The sequence below is a fragment of the Trachinotus anak genome, unplaced genomic scaffold (genome assembly GCF_046630095.1).
Source record: "Trachinotus anak isolate AG129_WGS33_773 ecotype Australia unplaced genomic scaffold, CSIRO_AGI_Tana_v1 ptg000019l, whole genome shotgun sequence".
Classification (NCBI taxonomy): Eukaryota; Metazoa; Chordata; class Actinopteri; order Carangiformes; family Carangidae; genus Trachinotus; species Trachinotus anak.
The window spans coordinates 25,969,804-25,988,339 of NW_027273870.1; the positions used below are offsets into that span (position 1 = coordinate 25,969,804).

At 44.3% G+C, this 18,536-nt stretch overlaps 1 protein-coding gene and 1 long non-coding RNA gene across 8 annotated transcripts in view; both read left to right on the forward strand.

Moving 5' to 3' along the window:
- The window catches only part of LOC139636253 (interleukin-2 receptor subunit beta-like), a 42,831-nt gene that overhangs the window by 21,065 nt on the left and 3,230 nt on the right, over positions 1 to 18,536 (forward strand). For all 5 annotated transcript variants that reach the window (XM_071504131.1, XM_071504134.1, XM_071504132.1 and 2 more), the window contains 3 exons: positions 17,231 to 17,447; positions 17,770 to 17,863; positions 17,981 to 18,053. In XM_071504131.1, coding sequence (XP_071360232.1) covers positions 17,231 to 17,447; positions 17,770 to 17,863; positions 17,981 to 18,053 — 384 coding nt within the window. The remainder of the gene's footprint in view (positions 1 to 17,230; positions 17,448 to 17,769; positions 17,864 to 17,980; positions 18,054 to 18,536) is intronic.
- On the forward strand, positions 2,645 to 17,221 carry LOC139636262 (uncharacterized). Of its 3 annotated transcripts, none has more exons than XR_011694375.1 (7): positions 2,645 to 4,067; positions 14,416 to 14,473; positions 15,475 to 15,697; positions 15,800 to 15,911; positions 15,990 to 16,086; positions 16,251 to 16,338; positions 16,431 to 17,221. It is a non-coding gene; the product is annotated as an uncharacterized lncRNA (long non-coding RNA). The 3 variants fall into 3 exon arrangements; XR_011694376.1 differs by lacking the exon at positions 2,645 to 4,067 and adding an exon at positions 6,726 to 7,195; XR_011694374.1 differs by lacking the exon at positions 2,645 to 4,067 and having other exon boundaries at positions 7,208 to 14,473.

An 18,536-nucleotide genomic window follows, 5' to 3' on the forward strand; every position in this document is an offset into this window, starting at 1 on the left:
AGCCTCGCGCGAGGCTGAACGAGCCCGATGGCTGGGCGCAGGGCCGCCTGGGGGTCGGGCTGTCCAGCCTCGCGCGAGGCTGAACGAGCCCGATGGCTGGGCGCAGGGCCGCCTGGGGGTCGGGCTGTCCAGCCTCGCGCGAGGCTGAACGAGCCCGATGGCTGGGCGCAGGGCCGCCTGGGGGTCGGGCTGTCCAGCCTCGCGCGAGGCTGAACGAGCCCGATGGCTGGGCGCAGGGCCGCCTGGGGGTCGGGCTGTCCAGCCTCGCGCGAGGCTGAACGAGCCCGATGGCTGGGCGCAGGGCCGCCTGGGGGTCGGGCTGTCCAGCCTCGCGCGAGGCTGAACGAGCCCGATGGCTGGGCGCAGGGCCGCCTGGGGGTCGGGCTGTCCAGCCTCGCGCGAGGCTGAACGAGCCCGATGGCTGGGCGCAGGGCCGCCTGGGGGTCGGGCTGTCCAGCCTCGCGCGAGGCTGAACGAGCCCGATGGCTGGGCGCAGGGCCGCCTGGGGGTCGGGCTGTCCAGCCTCGCGCGAGGCTGAACGAGCCCGATGGCTGGGCGCAGGGCCGCCTGGGGGTCGGGCTGTCCAGCCTCGCGCGAGGCTGAACGAGCCCGATGGCTGGGCGCAGGGCCGCCTGGGGGTCGGGCTGTCCAGCCTCGCGCGAGGCTGAACGAGCCCGATGGCTGGGCGCAGGGCCGCCTGGGGGTCGGGCTGTCCAGCCTCGCGCGAGGCTGAACGAGCCCGATGGCTGGGCGCAGGGCCGCCTGGGGGTCGGGCTGTCCAGCCTCGCGCGAGGCTGAACGAGCCCGATGGCTGGGCGCAGGGCCGCCTGGGGGTCGGGCTGTCCAGCCTCGCGCGAGGCTGAACGAGCCCGATGGCTGGGCGCAGGGCCGCCTGGGGGTCGGGCTGTCCAGCCTCGCGCGAGGCTGAACGAGCCCGATGGCTGGGCGCAGGGCCGCCTGGGGGTCGGGCTGTCCAGCCTCGCGCGAGGCTGAACGAGCCCGATGGCTGGGCGCAGGGCCGCCTGGGGGTCGGGCTGTCCAGCCTCGCGCGAGGCTGAACGAGCCCGATGGCTGGGCGCAGGGCCGCCTGGGGGTCGGGCTGTCCAGCCTCGCGCGAGGCTGAACGAGCCCGATGGCTGGGCGCAGGGCCGCCTGGGGGTCGGGCTGTCCAGCCTCGCGCGAGGCTGAACGAGCCCGATGGCTGGGCGCAGGGCCGCCTGGGGGTCGGGCTGTCCAGCCTCGCGCGAGGCTGAACGAGCCCGATGGCTGGGCGCAGGGCCGCCTGGGGGTCGGGCTGTCCAGCCTCGCGCGAGGCTGAACGAGCCCGATGGCTGGGCGCAGGGCCGCCTGGGGGTCGGGCTGTCCAGCCTCGCGCGAGGCTGAACGAGCCCGATGGCTGGGCGCAGGGCCGCCTGGGGGTCGGGCTGTCCAGCCTCGCGCGAGGCTGAACGAGCCCGATGGCTGGGCGCAGGGCCGCCTGGGGGTCGGGCTGTCCAGCCTCGCGCGAGGCTGAACGAGCCCGATGGCTGGGCGCAGGGCCGCCTGGGGGTCGGGCTGTCCAGCCTCGCGCGAGGCTGAACGAGCCCGATGGCTGGGCGCAGGGCCGCCTGGGGGTCGGGCTGTCCAGCCTCGCGCGAGGCTGAACGAGCCCGATGGCTGGGCGCAGGGCCGCCTGGGGGTCGGGCTGTCCAGCCTCGCGCGAGGCTGAACGAGCCCGATGGCTGGGCGCAGGGCCGCCTGGGGGTCGGGCTGTCCAGCCTCGCGCGAGGCTGAACGAGCCCGATGGCTGGGCGCAGGGCCGCCTGGGGGTCGGGCTGTCCAGCCTCGCGCGAGGCTGAACGAGCCCGATGGCTGGGCGCAGGGCCGCCTGGGGGTCGGGCTGTCCAGCCTCGCGCGAGGCTGAACGAGCCCGATGGCTGGGCGCAGGGCCGCCTGGGGGTCGGGCTGTCCAGCCTCGCGCGAGGCTGAACGAGCCCGATGGCTGGGCGCAGGGCCGCCTGGGGGTCGGGCTGTCCAGCCTCGCGCGAGGCTGAACGAGCCCGATGGCTGGGCGCAGGGCCGCCTGGGGGTCGGGCTGTCCAGCCTCGCGCGAGGCTGAACGAGCCCGATGGCTGGGCGCAGGGCCGCCTGGGGGTCGGGCTGTCCAGCCTCGCGCGAGGCTGAACGAGCCCGATGGCTGGGCGCAGGGCCGCCTGGGGGTCGGGCTGTCCAGCCTCGCGCGACATCTCACCTGCCTGGAACAAAGCTGGAGGGGGAGGAAGGCCAATGCCCCAGAGGGCTCACAGATATTTGATTTGAAAATGAAAAATATATCAAAATGATTTTTTATAAAGATTTAATTTAAATGATGAATTCCACTGAACATATAGCAAACTGTATACTGAACACACACTGAGGACGTGGGCAGTTAGAGAGACAATGTTGAGGACGTCCAGGACGGTTCTTCCCCTCAGGGACAGAGAGGGGGAGCGGGCTGCAGCACCTCAGGCCACCGCTGCTGACCCAGAGGACGCTGCATCCAGGCCGGAGTCAGTTATCGTTTGAACCCGCTGACACAGTGAGGGTCATTAATCTATAAAATAATAAGGCGGTTGTTGTGAGCGGATGACAGGCTGGTGAACTGCAGTCACTCAGAGAAAAAATACTTTTCTGGGCTTTTTCTGAGCTTTGAAAAACTTTTACAAAGATTAAAACCCCATGGCTTAAAAATGTAGAATAGAAAGATTGATATTCGGCTGTGTGCACAGCTGGAGGTGTCTTGTTACAGGTTTTACAGGCCTCTCTTTTACTATTGTGGTCTATGGGGAAAATGCTTTTTGGGCCACAGGGGGATTTTTCGCTGCAATACCACGCGTAGCCACTGGAAAAAACTGGCTGCACAGCTGAGCGGCTACGCCGTATCCAGATCTTATAATACATCCATGACGAGAATCCATTAACTTCCGTAGAGCTCCTCCTATGTGCACTGCTTTAAATCAGCCGGCTGGACACAGTCGAAGATAGATTCCTACCTGGCCACCATTGTATGTTGACTGCCCCACCAGAGACAATAAAACCCTGGATCTGCTGTATGCCAACACCAGTGGTGCATACAACACCACAGCCCTTCATGTGTAAATAGTATAAATACACTCTCAGCCCTTATTGTGCCCTTATTGAAATATTGTACATTCTTTTTTGTTACTTTCTGTATCGTATTGTACATATTGTAAGTTATGCTGCTGCTGCAACGCAACAATTTCCCAGTTTGGGATCATTAAAGTACTTTGATTTTATTTGATTTGATTGTTTCTAAAACTTCTGTTGGAAGGTCCACCGGTGACGCCTTGTGGTAAAGACTTGAATTGCATCCGTATGGACGCCTGCCTTGCTCGGTCACGGCAGCGCTATCCAGAGCATCTTCACGGGCAATTAAAAGGACAACTAATCAGCAACAGACAAACACTCCTCACATTATTTATTTTTCTGTTTTATTACACAATGCAACCTAAACACAAAGCATTTTTCAAGATCTTCTCTTGCAATACAAGAAATGGAGTTTGAGCGTTCCGTCAATTTTGAAAGATGTGGTGACTGGATATATCAAAGTGATGAAGAGTGATTCACAGCTTACTGCTCAGTGCTTACAGCAATAGGGAATAACCCACTTCGCACCAAAAGTCATTTTGCTGTGACATATTTCTGAAGTGTCGTCACACGGGTAAATGTAAAACAACTCTATTGTTCAGGAAAATTGTTGCTGTATTACGTTGCTGTAAATGTAAACACACAAATTCAAGTGACTATGACTTGTTCAAATGCCCTCTGACACCACTCCCATTACTGCTGACACATCTTACAGTAAAAGGGAAGTGGAACTTCTAAAATTCCTGCCTCCCTCTTTCTGTTTTACGTGGCCATTTAAGAAGTAAAGCTCTTTGCTGAATAGTTTTGCCTAAATATTCTCCTTTACAGATGCCGTACAACAACATGTTATGTTGTACAACAACATAAAGAGGAGTTGACCTGATTCTTTATCTCTGCTGTTCAAGCCAGAGGGAATAGCCATCTTGTCCTGGGCCAATCTGGTGAGTTTGTTGATCTGACAAATTATTTATGTTATCTCACTGTGAACCTGAAGTCCACTGGTGCAGTTGTTGGAGGTAGCATATGGGAGCAGTACACTGACAAAAATCTGTCAGTTTTGTTATTCAGTCCTAAATAATAATTTCCTTAAATCAGCTGTAAAAACAAAATTGAACACATATTTTTGTAATAAACACATTCACTTTTCCACTGTTTTGTTTCAAGATTGACAATATATTGATACTTAGTAAGTAGTAAGTACTCTTTTTTGCTATTATGTTAATATGTTATTATTACAAATTCACTTTATTACTGATTTTCAGTTAAGTTTCAGAACAGTTTTTAACCATAGCATACAGTAATAGCTGTAGTGTGAACTCAGCTGACATATAGTTTAACATGTTGTTAGTTTGTCTTCAACTTAAATATTTGTTGAAAAGCTACTTTTGATGCTAGTTTGTCTTGAACACTAAATTTTAATGCTGTGTTCATCCTCTGTCTGTTAATCTCATTTGTATTAGGTTTGTTGGTGCCCTGCCTACAGATTAACAAATGCTTTATTGACTTTTTCCTGTATAGAAAAGAGGTCAAACTAGAATGTATGTTATGTATGTATGTGTCTTTTAACTGAGCTCTATGACTTTCAACCAAGAAACATTAACAGTCGCTTCATGCAGAGGCTCTAGGCCAGGTAGGCCTATTCAGTAATCCATCCATGCTGCCACGGCACATAGAGATGTGGCAGCTGCTGTTGCTGGAGCAGAAGTTTTATTTTTGTATGTTGGTTTACAAAAAGCTGAGGCTAAATATGTTGTGGCATGAAGTACGTGGGTTCATATAGTTTTGCCCACCAATGTTTCACTAAATCAGCTCTGGAAAACTATCAGTGAATGTAAGTGTCCTGCAGCTGAAAGGGCCAATTTAATTATCTTTGTTAAACACATGACAGCTTATGATGGTCAGTCTGCAACAAAAATATGTATTATAGCTTAGCATTGTGCATTGCTGTCTGCCATTGTGTTTTTTTATACTACCACTAGGGGGCACTAAACAAAAGAAAATCTGATACTACACACTGGATCATAGATTAAACCAGAGGTTGACAAATGTTCTATTAACAATTGCTTTAATTTCTAGTAATAGGTGAATACATAGAACAAGTAACTCTATGCAGTAGAAAATAAGAAAGTCTTTAACAAAGTGCAGTCCTAAATGTTGAAGCTGAGGGCTAATCACTGCATTTAAGGTACGTTAAAGCACCATGTTTCTAAAAGGAAGGGCTTCTTTGAAGTCCACCTTGAAATAATGCTCACATGCCCATGTGTATGGTGAAAGAGTTATTGGCTGTTGAAATAATTTCTCTTGTCCATACTGGTTTCAAATGACTCCACTGTAAGTGACAGAATCCATAGTCCTTGCTCTATGCAACAATTCATTCTAAACTTCAGCCTAAGTCAGTACAAGGCTTCAGTTGTCTGCCATGGACAGATCAAGTCGGTCTTCCAAAGGTCTTTTTAGTACATAATTCACTCCCTGGTTTTCCCTGTGTATGTGTCCTTGCTTTCTAGCGGTTTTTGTATCTATCTGTTATGAGGTCCTCATCTTTGTAAAGTCCAACATAACTACTTATGTATATACAAAGTTTATGATTTACTCTTGTAATTTTTCCATGGAATACAGTGGACTGGGAATTTTATCTCCCATTTCTTACATTGTATAGTTGTGATAGGTGGAGAAATGATTACTGTTACCAACCGTGTGTACTCTTTCAAAGTACATATTGGCAGTTGGTTGCCTGGCAACTTCTAGTTGACTCCAAGTCAAGAAAGAGTCCCTCACGTAACCCCCGTAGAACAAACAAGATGTTTTTTACTGATCTTCAATTAAATCACACTTTCCTTGAAATTGAAGTATGCTTTAAATTAGAAAACTAAGGGAAATGGAGAGATGAAGTTAAGGGTCCATATATCCTTCCATCCATCTATCCATATCTGTTGGGTCACGGTGGAAGCAGGTCAAGCAAAGTAGGCCAGATTTCCAGCTAGGGGATCTTGAGGTCCCAGATGAGATATACAATCTCTCCAGTGTGTTCTGGGTCTACCCCAGGGCCTCCTACCAGTTGGACATGCCTGGAAGACCTCCAATGGAGGGTGCCAAGGAGTCATCCTAACCAGATGCCCAAACCAACTCAACTGGCTCTACTCCAAGCTCCCTACACATCAGAGCTCCTTACCCTCTGTCCCCTATCTCTAAGACTGAGCCCAGCCACCCCATGGAGGAAACTCAATTCAGCCACTTGTATCAGTGATCTCATTCTCTACCCAGAGCTCATGAACATGGTCGAGGGAAAGAACGTAGAACGGCTGGGAAATCCAGCTCAGCTTCCTCTTTGTCACAACAGGGTAGAGGGAGCACCTGCTTTATCAAGACCCCGAGATGCATTAACTCATTCACTTGGAGCATAAACTCCATCTCAACCCGATGAGACCAATCCACCGTTTTCCAGAGGAGAACCACGGCCTCAGACTTGAAGGTGCTCGCTCTCATCCCATCTGCTTCACACTACCAACCAACAAAATACATGCTGGAGGTCACAGTCTGATGAAGCCAACAAGGATCCTTAGGTTTATTTTGAAAGGTTTGTGTTAGGGTATTTTAATGGGTTTTAAGAGTTGTTTTAAGGGCATTTTTAGGTCTAGTTTTGGGAAAGCACACACTTCTGTTTCTGTCATGATGCGTGATAGTAACACAATTTGAGAGGCAATGATTAACTCAGAGTTCCTGCTGTGCCTGTAACTAAGGTGAAGCTGTATATGTAAAGTAACAGGAACAGAAGGAAAAACGGAACGGAAAGTAACGAACCAACACTAAAAGGGTTTTCCATCCTGTTGATTCACACTTCTTGAAACACAAATAACATGTCACCCAGATACTACTTTCAGACTACTTTCAGGGGAACCACAGTAACCACAGCATTTTTTTAAACTCAGAAAGCTTCCCTATACGTCACTCTAGATCATGACAAGTCTTGAAACAAAATCTTTCAGTACAATCTAAGGCTACAGACATGGAACCAACTTATCAATCAATTTTAACATAAAAGGAGATAATATAAGGAACGGGGAGCCAGGTAGGCCCTTATATGAATTAACTCTGGTCAAGAGCTGCTTCCTGATGTAGATCAGACTTCTTTCTCAGGGTAATGAAACAAAGAGTCTGTGATGGGAAATGATGTTATGGCAGAAGTGATAATGATGATTTAGAGGATGATTAAGTCGAGTTTTGTTAGTCGGTGATGCAGTTTTGAAGAGGGATTAGAAATGTGTATATGTGCATGTCTTACAATGATACTGATGACACTGATGACATCAGTGATGGTAAAGACACAGCCATACTTTTTTGATGAAATTTAAATTTTAACTTTTCTGAGTAAAACGATTACACTGAAGTTTCAAGGTAAATTAACAAGCTTTTCCTGAAGCTGTCACCGCACATCACGTATCACCTATCATAATTTATATAAGACAGAAGGCAACTTTGTATTACTAATGTTGGCCAAATCTTAAAAGATACATTTTACAGGCTGAGACATGTGCCATGTGAAGTTTTCCAAACGAAAAGTTTAATCTCAGTTATCATTTAAAGCCATCTACCTTTGTGTTTTCAAAATACTGACCCATGAAAGTACTTTGGCATTTCATACAAAGAGATAACAACATTAACAAGAAAACGAGATATGTGGGGGGAAAAGAGTGTTTGAAAATGAGACATGTGGTTTGTGTGGGAAGTTTGTAGAAGGTGGAGGAAGTGTGAGACTGAGAGAAAAGCAAACAGTGGAGGAGTGTGGAGAGAAAGAGACTTAACAGAGTATTAAAAGGTCATATCTATAGTTTAACATGTTTTTTGCTAAATAATCAAGAGTCTATAGCCAAACTCATGGCTCTGTGAGACTTTGAGCCAAACACTAATGTCAGTATGCTAACATGCTCACAATGACACTAACATGCTGATATTTCCAACCAAAGCAATGGACAAAATGAAATTTTGACCTGATGCTGGCACTAGAAGAAAAGCTCTTGGGATATTGAAATCATTCATCAGTTTTCACTCCAAACATGTCAACCTACTGGTGGCTCTAGCCTAATGATGATAACTAAATTTATTGGGATACAACGTCTAAACCATGAACATCTTTACCAAAGTTGTGTGGTAATCTACTTAGTACATGTTGACTAAACAATCTGACAAACCCACACTGTTTCTCTGCTGATCAGCCATGTCCCTGCTCTTGTTTCAGACTGCTTACTCCTACATGCTACGTGTTGCTGTTGCAGTTCATGCAAATTTGTTCACAGACAGCCCACACTAATTCAGTTATAGTGTTATAACCAAACCAACAACACATTTCTTGCCCTTTTACTTTCATGTACCTGCATGCAACCTTAGCTAACTTGACTTGTGACAGCCAAGTAGGCGTCACACGGCCCTGCAATATAACAGTGCAAGTAGCTGTGTTGGTAGTAATGTGTTGCTTCAAGTATTGGTGAGATAAAAAATATTATTCAGGAAGTCCAGCAGGAGTAGCAGACCCATGAGATTTATCAGAAGCCAAAACACCGCACAGTGACTTATTATACTCTGAGAAAATTTTTTTTACAAATCTGTTACTATGGTGGCAACTTATGTTGCAATCATAACAAGGTAAATTCAATGCTGACCTTACAAGGTAATCTGCCATTTAATTGGCCACCAGAACATAATGCCACAAGACAATGTACTGCATTCATTGGTCTCATTCAGCGAGGGGGTTGAGCTCTGTTACACAGGACGAAGGTAGGTTTAAATGTGGTCTGGTGACCCGGTTAACAATTCCTCCCCAAACTCCTACACAGAGGCTTTTTGGTTCTTGTTGTGAACAATGAGCATTGCATCCTGCAGACTGTCTTTGAGTCATGTCTTTGGGTTAGTTTTACTTTATAAGCATCAGTAGTGACAGTCTTGTGATTAACCCTTGTGTGGTGTTCATATTTTTGTTATTCAGCCAGTGTTCGTGGGTCAGGTTAGGTTTTTCTGTATCGTTCCCACCATGGTCAGCTTCCTCTTTAGGAGCTCCTGTCCCAGCTTGTGCAAGGTTAAAAAATTGTCGCATGTGATGTTGTGTCCACTGACCCCCTGAGTCATGTCTAGGACAACTCTCATTTCTTGATTTTTCTCAGGGGATCCTCCGTCAGGCTTCCCTGTGTAGACCTGTAAGTTCCAAGCATATGAGGAAGTGGCATCACAGACAGCCCAGATCTTTATACCATATTTTGCAGGTTTAGATGGTATATACTGCCTAAAGGGGCAGTTAGGCCCAGGGTTGTAAAACAGGGGGAGGCGGTGCACCCACTTGTCCCACTCAGTCCTGCATTGGCCATCTTTATCAGTTGTGATAAGGAACCACACTGGCAAACCTATATTTATTGTGTGGAACCACACACAAGTAAGTACCATACTTAGTGGATAGTAACTGGGTCATTTTCCCTTCATATAAGAAATAACAATAGCTTTCTGGGAAAAGAAGGCGGTTAGGAAGTGGTTTGTGTGTATTTTAGTGTGTGTTTGTGTGTATAGTTTGTGCAGTTGTTTGCTTGTATCTCTTTGAAAAGGAGAGAAGAATAAGAGAAAGAGAGGATAGAGAGAGACAGAGAACACTTTCAGCTTTTTTATTTTGCTGTTGGACCAGGTTAGGGGAAGCCCAAATGTCAGAAGAAGCCAGATAAATATATACTGAACCAAAATGCACCTCTGTGATAAGAGTTCAGAAATAGGTAGACCATCAAGCAGAGAGTGTCTGGCAAACTGAGATTAGAAAGAGTTCTTGAGTCTTTAGTGTGACTCAAAGTTCTGCCTAAAAAGTTAGGTTTTTCCCACAATGAAGCTGAGAATTATTCAATGTATTCGACTGAACAGTCACTCAAATCTCTAGTGGTCAGTTAAGAAATGCAGAAGTACAGATCTTATATCGGGAAAGCTGGTGAACTCCACAGCATGACTTTGAATGACGTCATTAATCTCATGAGGGTTAGACATGTTTTGACCACACAACAGCTTCATTGTTTTATGACTTTAAAAAAATTCTCACCAAAGCAGAACAATCCTGTCTGTTGTCAGTATCATATCATGAGACTAAGCAAAAGCACACTGCCAAGTTAGTAGGTTATAGTGAATGTCTCAGCAGATAGCAAATTAGATTGGAGAGCTTGCAGCATTAGTGTTTAGCATTTAGATTCAGAACACAGAAATTGCCCTTAAACAGGGGGCTGCCTCTTTGAGATGACATTAATGGGCTAACTGAGCAATTTAGAAGTGTGCAACCATTAAGCTGCATTAAACTTGCAAGAAGCAGGTTCAAATAGGAGTGGTCAAAATTGACAAAGTAGGAGCTGATTTTTAGCCCTTAATTTGGATCAAACCCCAAAACACAACATCCTACATTTCCCATCATGCAACTTGATAAAGGGAATGTCTTTTGTCAGACTCTTGCTGTGCACCTCAAACTCCATGTGCTCAGTTTGTTTTGTTTGTCAATATGAAAATGTGTACTCAAGCCCAAGACAAAGCTCCTCCAGAGCAACAGCAGTATTTTCACAGGCTGAGCAGTGCTGTGATTAGTAAGTTGACTTTCTGTCATGTAAAATTAGTGCATTGCTCCTTTATGACTGGTGAAGAGTGCATTTTCACTTCTTTGTATCTCAAAACTCAAAGTGTATGACTTAGGTTTTGAGTGTGGACTTAACTGTGATTTACAAGTTGGAACAAATTTCAGTGGATTTCATTACTTGAACATGTTTTAATAAAGAAGTTACATCTTGAACCGGCTTCATCCATTGTTAGCACAGTGTATGATCAGTTTTCCAGCTGCACGGACACTAGTTTCATTGTGGAAAATACTCATTTCTGATTCACAGGCAGGTACCATTCAACGCTGTGCAACAGGAAACCTCAAAAGGAGCTTTGATCAACAGTTTTAACCACTGTTGAGTTCACAAGTTATACGAAATTGATGCTAACCATAGCATATGATAGAAGCATATTATTACATTCACATTAAAGATCTTGTAATAATATTAAAGGTTCTGGAAATGAGATTTTAAAACAATAATACAGCAGCAAACAACTATTCTTGCATCTTGCAACGTGTTCATGTGAGTGCACGAACATGTGCATGTTAGTGCATGAGAATCCCTCCTGTTAAACCGTTGGCCTTCCCCGTTGGCGTGAGATGTCCCAGTGCAGTATGCAGCATTCAGTCTTTACCGAGATAGAGAATCCTACCAGCTCCTGAAGGGCTCCAGCTTGACTCATAATTGGCTTTTGAACTGGCTACCATTGCTGGGGAGTATATCATGGCAATGCTAGCATGGACTAATGGTTGTGGCTAGGTTGTTTTTTTGTTGGCTCTTGTGTACACAGTGTAACTTTATTCAGTCGAGCTTCTTGTGTTTAGTGGCCGCTCTCACAGGGCTTCGTAACATCTTGCTGACTGAGAACATAAAGGGAGGTGATGATTAGTCTGAGATGCAAAATCTAGTGGCAGTGATGATCGTTTACAGAACCTTTCATGTAACCCAATGACATATAATCTGTTATTAATGAGGTAATTGATCCACTTTGTCTCCACAGTAAGGTCACTTCATTCTTCCCTATCCTTAACAACATGTGATCTGCCATTTTTTCCTGTAAAATTTCAAGGTTGTGATCTTGTTTGGCCACAAGATGCCACATTGCTCTTTCAAGCACTCATTGAGGAGTGTCTCAGTCCTTTTCATATCAACTTTGACACCCAGGATCGTGCAATATGATAACTTAATGGCTTAATGTTGCATTATAGAGTTCAACCTCCTGTTACAGAAACTACAAAGAACTACCATTATTGATGCTGCATTTAAATACACTCACTGGCCATTTTATTAGGTACACCTTGCTAGTACCAGGTTGGACTCCCTTTTGCCTTCAGAACTGCATTAATTCTTCGTGGCATAGATTCAATAAGGTGCTGTAAACATTCCGCGGAGATTTTGGTCCATATTGACATGACAGCATCATGCAGTTGCTGCAGATATGTCAGCTGCACATCCATGTTGCAAATCACCCGTTCCACCACATCCCAAAGGTGCACTATTGGATTGAGATCTGGTGACTGTGGAGGCTATTTGACTACACTCATTGTCATGTTCAAGAATGTTTGAGATGATTTGAACTTTGTGACATAGTGCAATATCCTGCTGGAAGCAGCCATCAGAGGATGGGTACATTGTGGTCATAAAGGAATGGACATGATCAGCAACAATACTCAGGTAGGCTGTGGCGTTTAAATTATGCTCAACTGGTAGTAATGGGCCCAAAGTGTGCCAAGAAAATACCCCCCACACCATTACACCACCAACACCAGCCTGAACAGAGGATACAAGTCAGGATGGATCCATGCTTTTATGTTGTTGACGCCAAATTGTGACCCTACCATTTGAATGTCACGGCAGAAATCAAGACTCATCAGACCAGGCAACGTTTTGCCAATCTTCTATTGTCCAATTTTGGTGAGCCCATGTGAACTGTAGTCTCAGTTTCCTGTTCTTAGCTGACAGGAGTGGTACTTGGTGTGGTCTTCTGCTGCTGTACCCCATCTGCTTCAAGGTTCGATGTGTTGTGCACTCAGAGATGCTCTTCTCTTTACCTTGGTTGTAATGAGTTGTTGTATTTGAGTTACTGTGGCCTTCCTATCAACTTGAAGCAGTTTGGCCATTCTCCTCTGACCTCTGGCATCAACAAGGCATTTTCTCTTTTTCACATTGTTCTTTGTAAACTTTAGAAATGGTTGTGCCAGGAAATCTCAGTGGATCAGCAGTTTCTGAAATACTTAGACCGGGCTGTCTGGCACCAACAACCATGCCACGTTCAAAGTCACTTAAATCCTCCTTCTTCCCCATTCTGATACTCGGTTTGCCATTCAGCAGGTCGTCTCGACCGTGTCTACACACCTAAATGTATTGAGTTGTTGCCATGTGATTGGCTGATTAGATATTTGCGTTAACAAGCAGTTGTTGATGTACCTAATAAGTAGCCAGTGAGTATATTTTGACCCTTAAGCAGATACAACAGAGTGGCCTGAATCTAATTCATACTGTGACTTTAAGAGGATCTATTCAGTTCATCTTCCCTTTTCTCACCTTTTTAACAAGTGAGATATATTTTAACAGCAACAACAAAGATAACAAAGGGGACTTGTTAAATACGTCAACTTCCTGCATGGTTACTGACACATTTGCTTGCTTCCTATAAAGCGTACAACAACGATTAAGTTAACGATTAAGAGGAGGTTATGACTTGTAATCTCAATGATATCGTTTTAAGAACAGGTGTGTTGTTAGCAGGAAGTGCACCTGTCAGAATAATGGAACATTTGGGTTCTCAGAAAAAACACTCTGACCTTTATTAAATTGCATAAACAGGTAACAGGGGAGTCAGTTAAAACTAGTGCCTTCCGCTGTGCACGGAAATGGAAAAAGAAAAAAATATATACTGAAATGTTGAGTGCAAGCTGTAAAAAAAGAGAAAAGTTTACTTTACTAGAAATGTTTTCTATTAAATGTTTAAGAGGTCATCAAAAAGCCATTTTACTGTTATGTTACTGTTCAGTGAAACACTTTCTGTAATTGGGGCTATGGGTGTTTGTGGGTTAGTTTGCAGTGGGCTGTAATAACCACATACCACAGATCCTACCTGAAGCACAGACACACACACAGTTATTTTTCATCCTGTTTTTGAAGTGTTTAAATGTCACTGTGGTGCAGATAGAAAAGCAGCTACTGGAAAAAAGACAGAAACACACATCACATTTGTATGTGCACACAGTGCAAATACATACAGGGAAGTAACCCAGGGTCAACAATTGATTTGTACAGGCGATGAAGACTGTAGCATCAACACCGAAGTAGCCAGTGTCCACCTGTGTCAAGACTGCATTGTGGATTTTTTGTTTCTTCCTATTGAAAAGTATCAGTTTCTAATTACAGAAACAGGTGCACAACAAGTAAGATTATTAAAATATGTAGTTATTAGTTGAAGGCAAATAAAAGAGGAAACTGCTTCACCACAAAACTCAATTGTCACACCTTCAAGTTTAGTCAGGAGTGGGGGCGGTTGCAGAGTCGAGAGAGGATATAAGGCTCATCTTGACTGATGATAAAATTTCTGTCGTGACCTTCGGAGAGCACAAAAATGATCTTCTACATCTTTCTGTTTAATGGGGAGATGGTTTATCATTTCCATTGAGAGGAAAAACTTTCTTTGTCTGATGTTCTCTTGCAGGGGATCAATGGAATGAAACCAGTGCTTTGAAGCAGATCCTGAACAGCTTCACCAACAGGTAAGACACTAAAGCAAAGTCTATGCTGAGTTCATCTTTTATGCTTGTCTCTCAGATTAAGTTGGTTAATGTCTAACAAGACGAGGCATATCACACACTGTTACATGTCAACAGGTGGTAAAAGAGGATGTGATACCTAAACCTAAAACCAAAAGGTGGGAAGCTTAGACATGGGGGTATTTTCCTGTTTCTTTTTTTAAATAGGAAACTGGTACTGCATGTTTATAAAATGTGTCACCAAAAATATTTTACAGTTGGTCGTTCAGTTTCATCATTGACTCATTAGCTTTGCAAAGCTGTACACCCACATTTAATGCATACAAGATGTGGTTGATTAACAGTGGCATTCTTCATTTGTCAACTGCTGGGATTTACAGTATTGCTGCTTTTAATGATACCATGTCTTCACTGTCTACATTATGTCTTTCGTTTTTTTTTTTTTAGATGATGGAAAGTGATGACTTTGTTATGTCTACACCCGCTAAAAGTCAGGTTAAGCTGGCTTGACACATGTAACTTTTAAACTTTTAAAATCCAAGCACAGGAGATCTAAGTGCTGTGGATCCAAGCGAGGAGGATGCCTCTTTCAATCTATAAGTCAATGAAATAAATTAAATCATAGACAAGAGATACAGATGAAATGATAAAATCAAGTATTGTGTTGATCCTGACCTTTGAAGCCTTAGTTAACAGAGAATTTCCCTCCAAAGTATTGCATTGGATTTTATTATAAATCTGCCACATTCTAAGTGTCAGTCTGTGTTCACGGAACCAGGGCAGACAAACTGGGGCAGGATGTGAAACATTTCTATTTCTGCTTTTCCGATCATCTGTTGGTGTCACAACTGTTTTCTTGCCATAGTTGTGGTCAGGGGTATTTTTGAGGTGTGAAGAAATTAACTCCAGCAAATATCAAAGAATAAAGAAGCAGAGCAGCATATACTATATTATATGTCATCCCACTGCAAGTTGTCAACAGCTGCATCTTTCCATCTACACAGGATGAGAAGAAAGAGAAAGCAGCAAGTTACACCGTGAAGCAGTCAACCAGCTTTTGGAATCCAACAATTCTGGTGATTTGATTACTCCCAGGAAAAAAAAGACTGATGACACAATAAATGGAGAAGAATAAGAAAACCCCTCTGCTGTTTCTACTTCTTGCTATGCTTCATGTCTGCACTGCCAGAATGCTTGCTCCAGATTGTAACAGCCTCCCAGATCAAAGTTAGTGATTTTCTTGATAACTTGATTTTTTGAGTTCTTAAAAATGACACACACACTGTCACAGCTCTGACTTCACCTCACCTGTCTCATTATCTCTCACAGATCTCACCTGCTACAATGACTACAGTCAAAATATCACTTGTGAGTGGAACAGTACAAAGGACCACGCAGATGCAGCGTGCACACTATACGCCGAAAGGAAGGATTATGAAGGGTAAGGACAGCAGCTATGTATATATGTAACAGTGAGTGCAGAACAATGAAATTAACATTTTTTCTTTTCTTTTTTTAGAAGAATTTCGTACAGCACTTCATGTGACTTAAAGCCTGTCAGCACCTCCAAACCAGCGCCAAAGAAGTGCTCCCTGTACATTGAAAAAGAGGGCGCTGTGAGTCTAAGATGCTCTGTAGTAAACAGAAATTAAACTGTTACTAGGCCCTGTTTAATTTCAGTAGGCAGATTAAAGTACTATAATTTGCTACAGTATATATCTTATTTGATTTTACATTGTCCTCTCATGAATGTCTTCTTAGAGCAATATTCTTTTCTCAGTTTCAGTCCTTCCATGTAGTGTCCATTACTCTGACCTGTAAGCCTGCGAAGCAGATTTTGACAATTTCCTACAGGCCAGTTTGCCACGGTGAGTATACTGAATCATATATTGACCTTTTTGAGACATAACTAAGTCATTCATGGTGACCTAAAACCAACTGTGTTTGTGTGATCCTGCAGTAAAGCTGAATCCACCAGCAAAACCAGAAATCAACTTTACCACCATTTCCTGGTTTCCCCAAGTGAAAGTCCATGGAAGGTTCAAGTCTTACACCACCCAACTGCAGTGGAAAAAAGAGGATCAGTCATGGAGGAGTGTGTGTATATATTTTGTGTGTGTGTTAAAGGGCTAGACAGAAATCTAGAAAAGAAGCAAAAGAACAAGATGCCTGAATTTGAAAATACAGCCATACTCCTGTACCTCTTGCACAGCCACAGTTGTGAGCCTCTGGCTACAGTTAGCAAAAGGCTAAATTATCAGCAACATTCAACACAGCCACTTTTTGCCTGCTTTCATTGTGAATCTACCAACACAACCAAGCACTGCAACATAATTAGATATTACAAGAAAATGAAGTTAGCAGCCTGTTACCTGTCCAGGAGAATTACAGCAAGTTCTCTCCATCTCTAAAACTTCACTGATAATGAGATACGTTTCCATCTGAAGCGATGTGATTGGCCAAAGTCTCCTGTCACATACTAGGTTTTCTAAAGCTTGAAAAAATGAATCAGGAGGATGTGTAGACGTCTAGTTTGCTCTCAGATCACTTACACCATCACAATACAATATTCTGCTATCTGGGAATTTTTTGCCAATTGATGCCAAAAATGACTGCCTATCCCAAAATTGATACACGATACATATGAATGGATGAAATGGGTGTTCAGTGTATGTCAAATGATTTATACAAGCAAAAGTACATGAACAGACATGAGAATCAGACAGTTAAACATCCACACATTTGTGTCCTCTTTGTCAGGATTCCACTGTGACAAAAGAAACAGATCACGTGTTGAAGTGCACGACAGAGCTGAACCCAGGTGATCTTATACAAGGAGAGAGGTATGAGGCACGGGTTCGAGTACATGCCAGTGCTCCCTGGGCCAAGTCAACCTGGAGTGATTGGGGCCCCACTGCATCATGGGTGTCACCCGTAGGAAGAACAAAACCACCATTGCCGCTACAACAACTATCAGGTAAATGTTTCCAAATATGAACAAAATGAATTGGTTTAGTTTAATCAGTGGAGAGCAACATTTTACTAATGTCACGCCCTTTAAAGCCAAATTCAGGAGTTAAACTTTGTATTTGGAGATCATTTCATCTGCTTTGAATTCCTGAGAAGGAAACCACTGAGATTAACAATATATCTACAAACAGGAACAGATCTTGAATCACATGAAAAATTATTTCCTTTTTGTATGTAAACAACCCAGATTTGTTCTTCATAGTGGGATAACTATAGTATGTTTACCTTTAAGCTAATCTGGGTGATGTGCTCTGTCCTGTGTTCGTCAGGTGTTGCTGGGAGTGTATTGGGCATGATCATTGCAGGCGCAGTGTTTGCCTTGTTTCTGGCGGTCTTACTCATGCGGAACGACAAAGCCACCTGGTAAGCAGACAAAAGATATTTGTGTAACTTTTGTTGTCAATTTTGGACTTTTGTGTTCAAGAAAAATATTTTTTATCTGACAACTCTGCTTAAAGTTTATATCATTCTGTCTTTAAGGGTTTACAGGAAGATCAAAGGTTCGCCCCTTCCAGACCCAGGAAAATCCTTCCTGAAGGATGTAAATTTCCAGGTGAGCCTATGAAATTCTCTTTTTCTTATTGTCCATCACTTGTTTTAATTGGTTGCTGACAACAACATATTAAAGCTACAGTAGTTCATATTTTTGGCCACTTTGGAACATTAAAAAGCTGTAAGCACAACACTGGTGTGTTTTTATGGTGAACGTGTTAGCAGAAAATTGCAAGTCAGTAATAGCTCTGCCTGCACAGCACACAGTGGACTTACTGTTTTTTTTCTGAAAACACCTGACTGCTGCAGCTATAGCAATGAGATTTGACCAAAATGTGACTCCAAATTTGCAAATCGAATACCAAAACAATGAGCTGAAAAATGCTGAAGTGCTCTGTAAAGCTGAGGGGAACTGCACAGTGCATCACTACCAGCAAATGCTTTAACATCACACATTGTCATCTGATCTGCTGTTAATATCAATATATCATTTGGTGACATTTTAATTATGGCGGTCTAGACCATCATGACACAAAACAGCAAG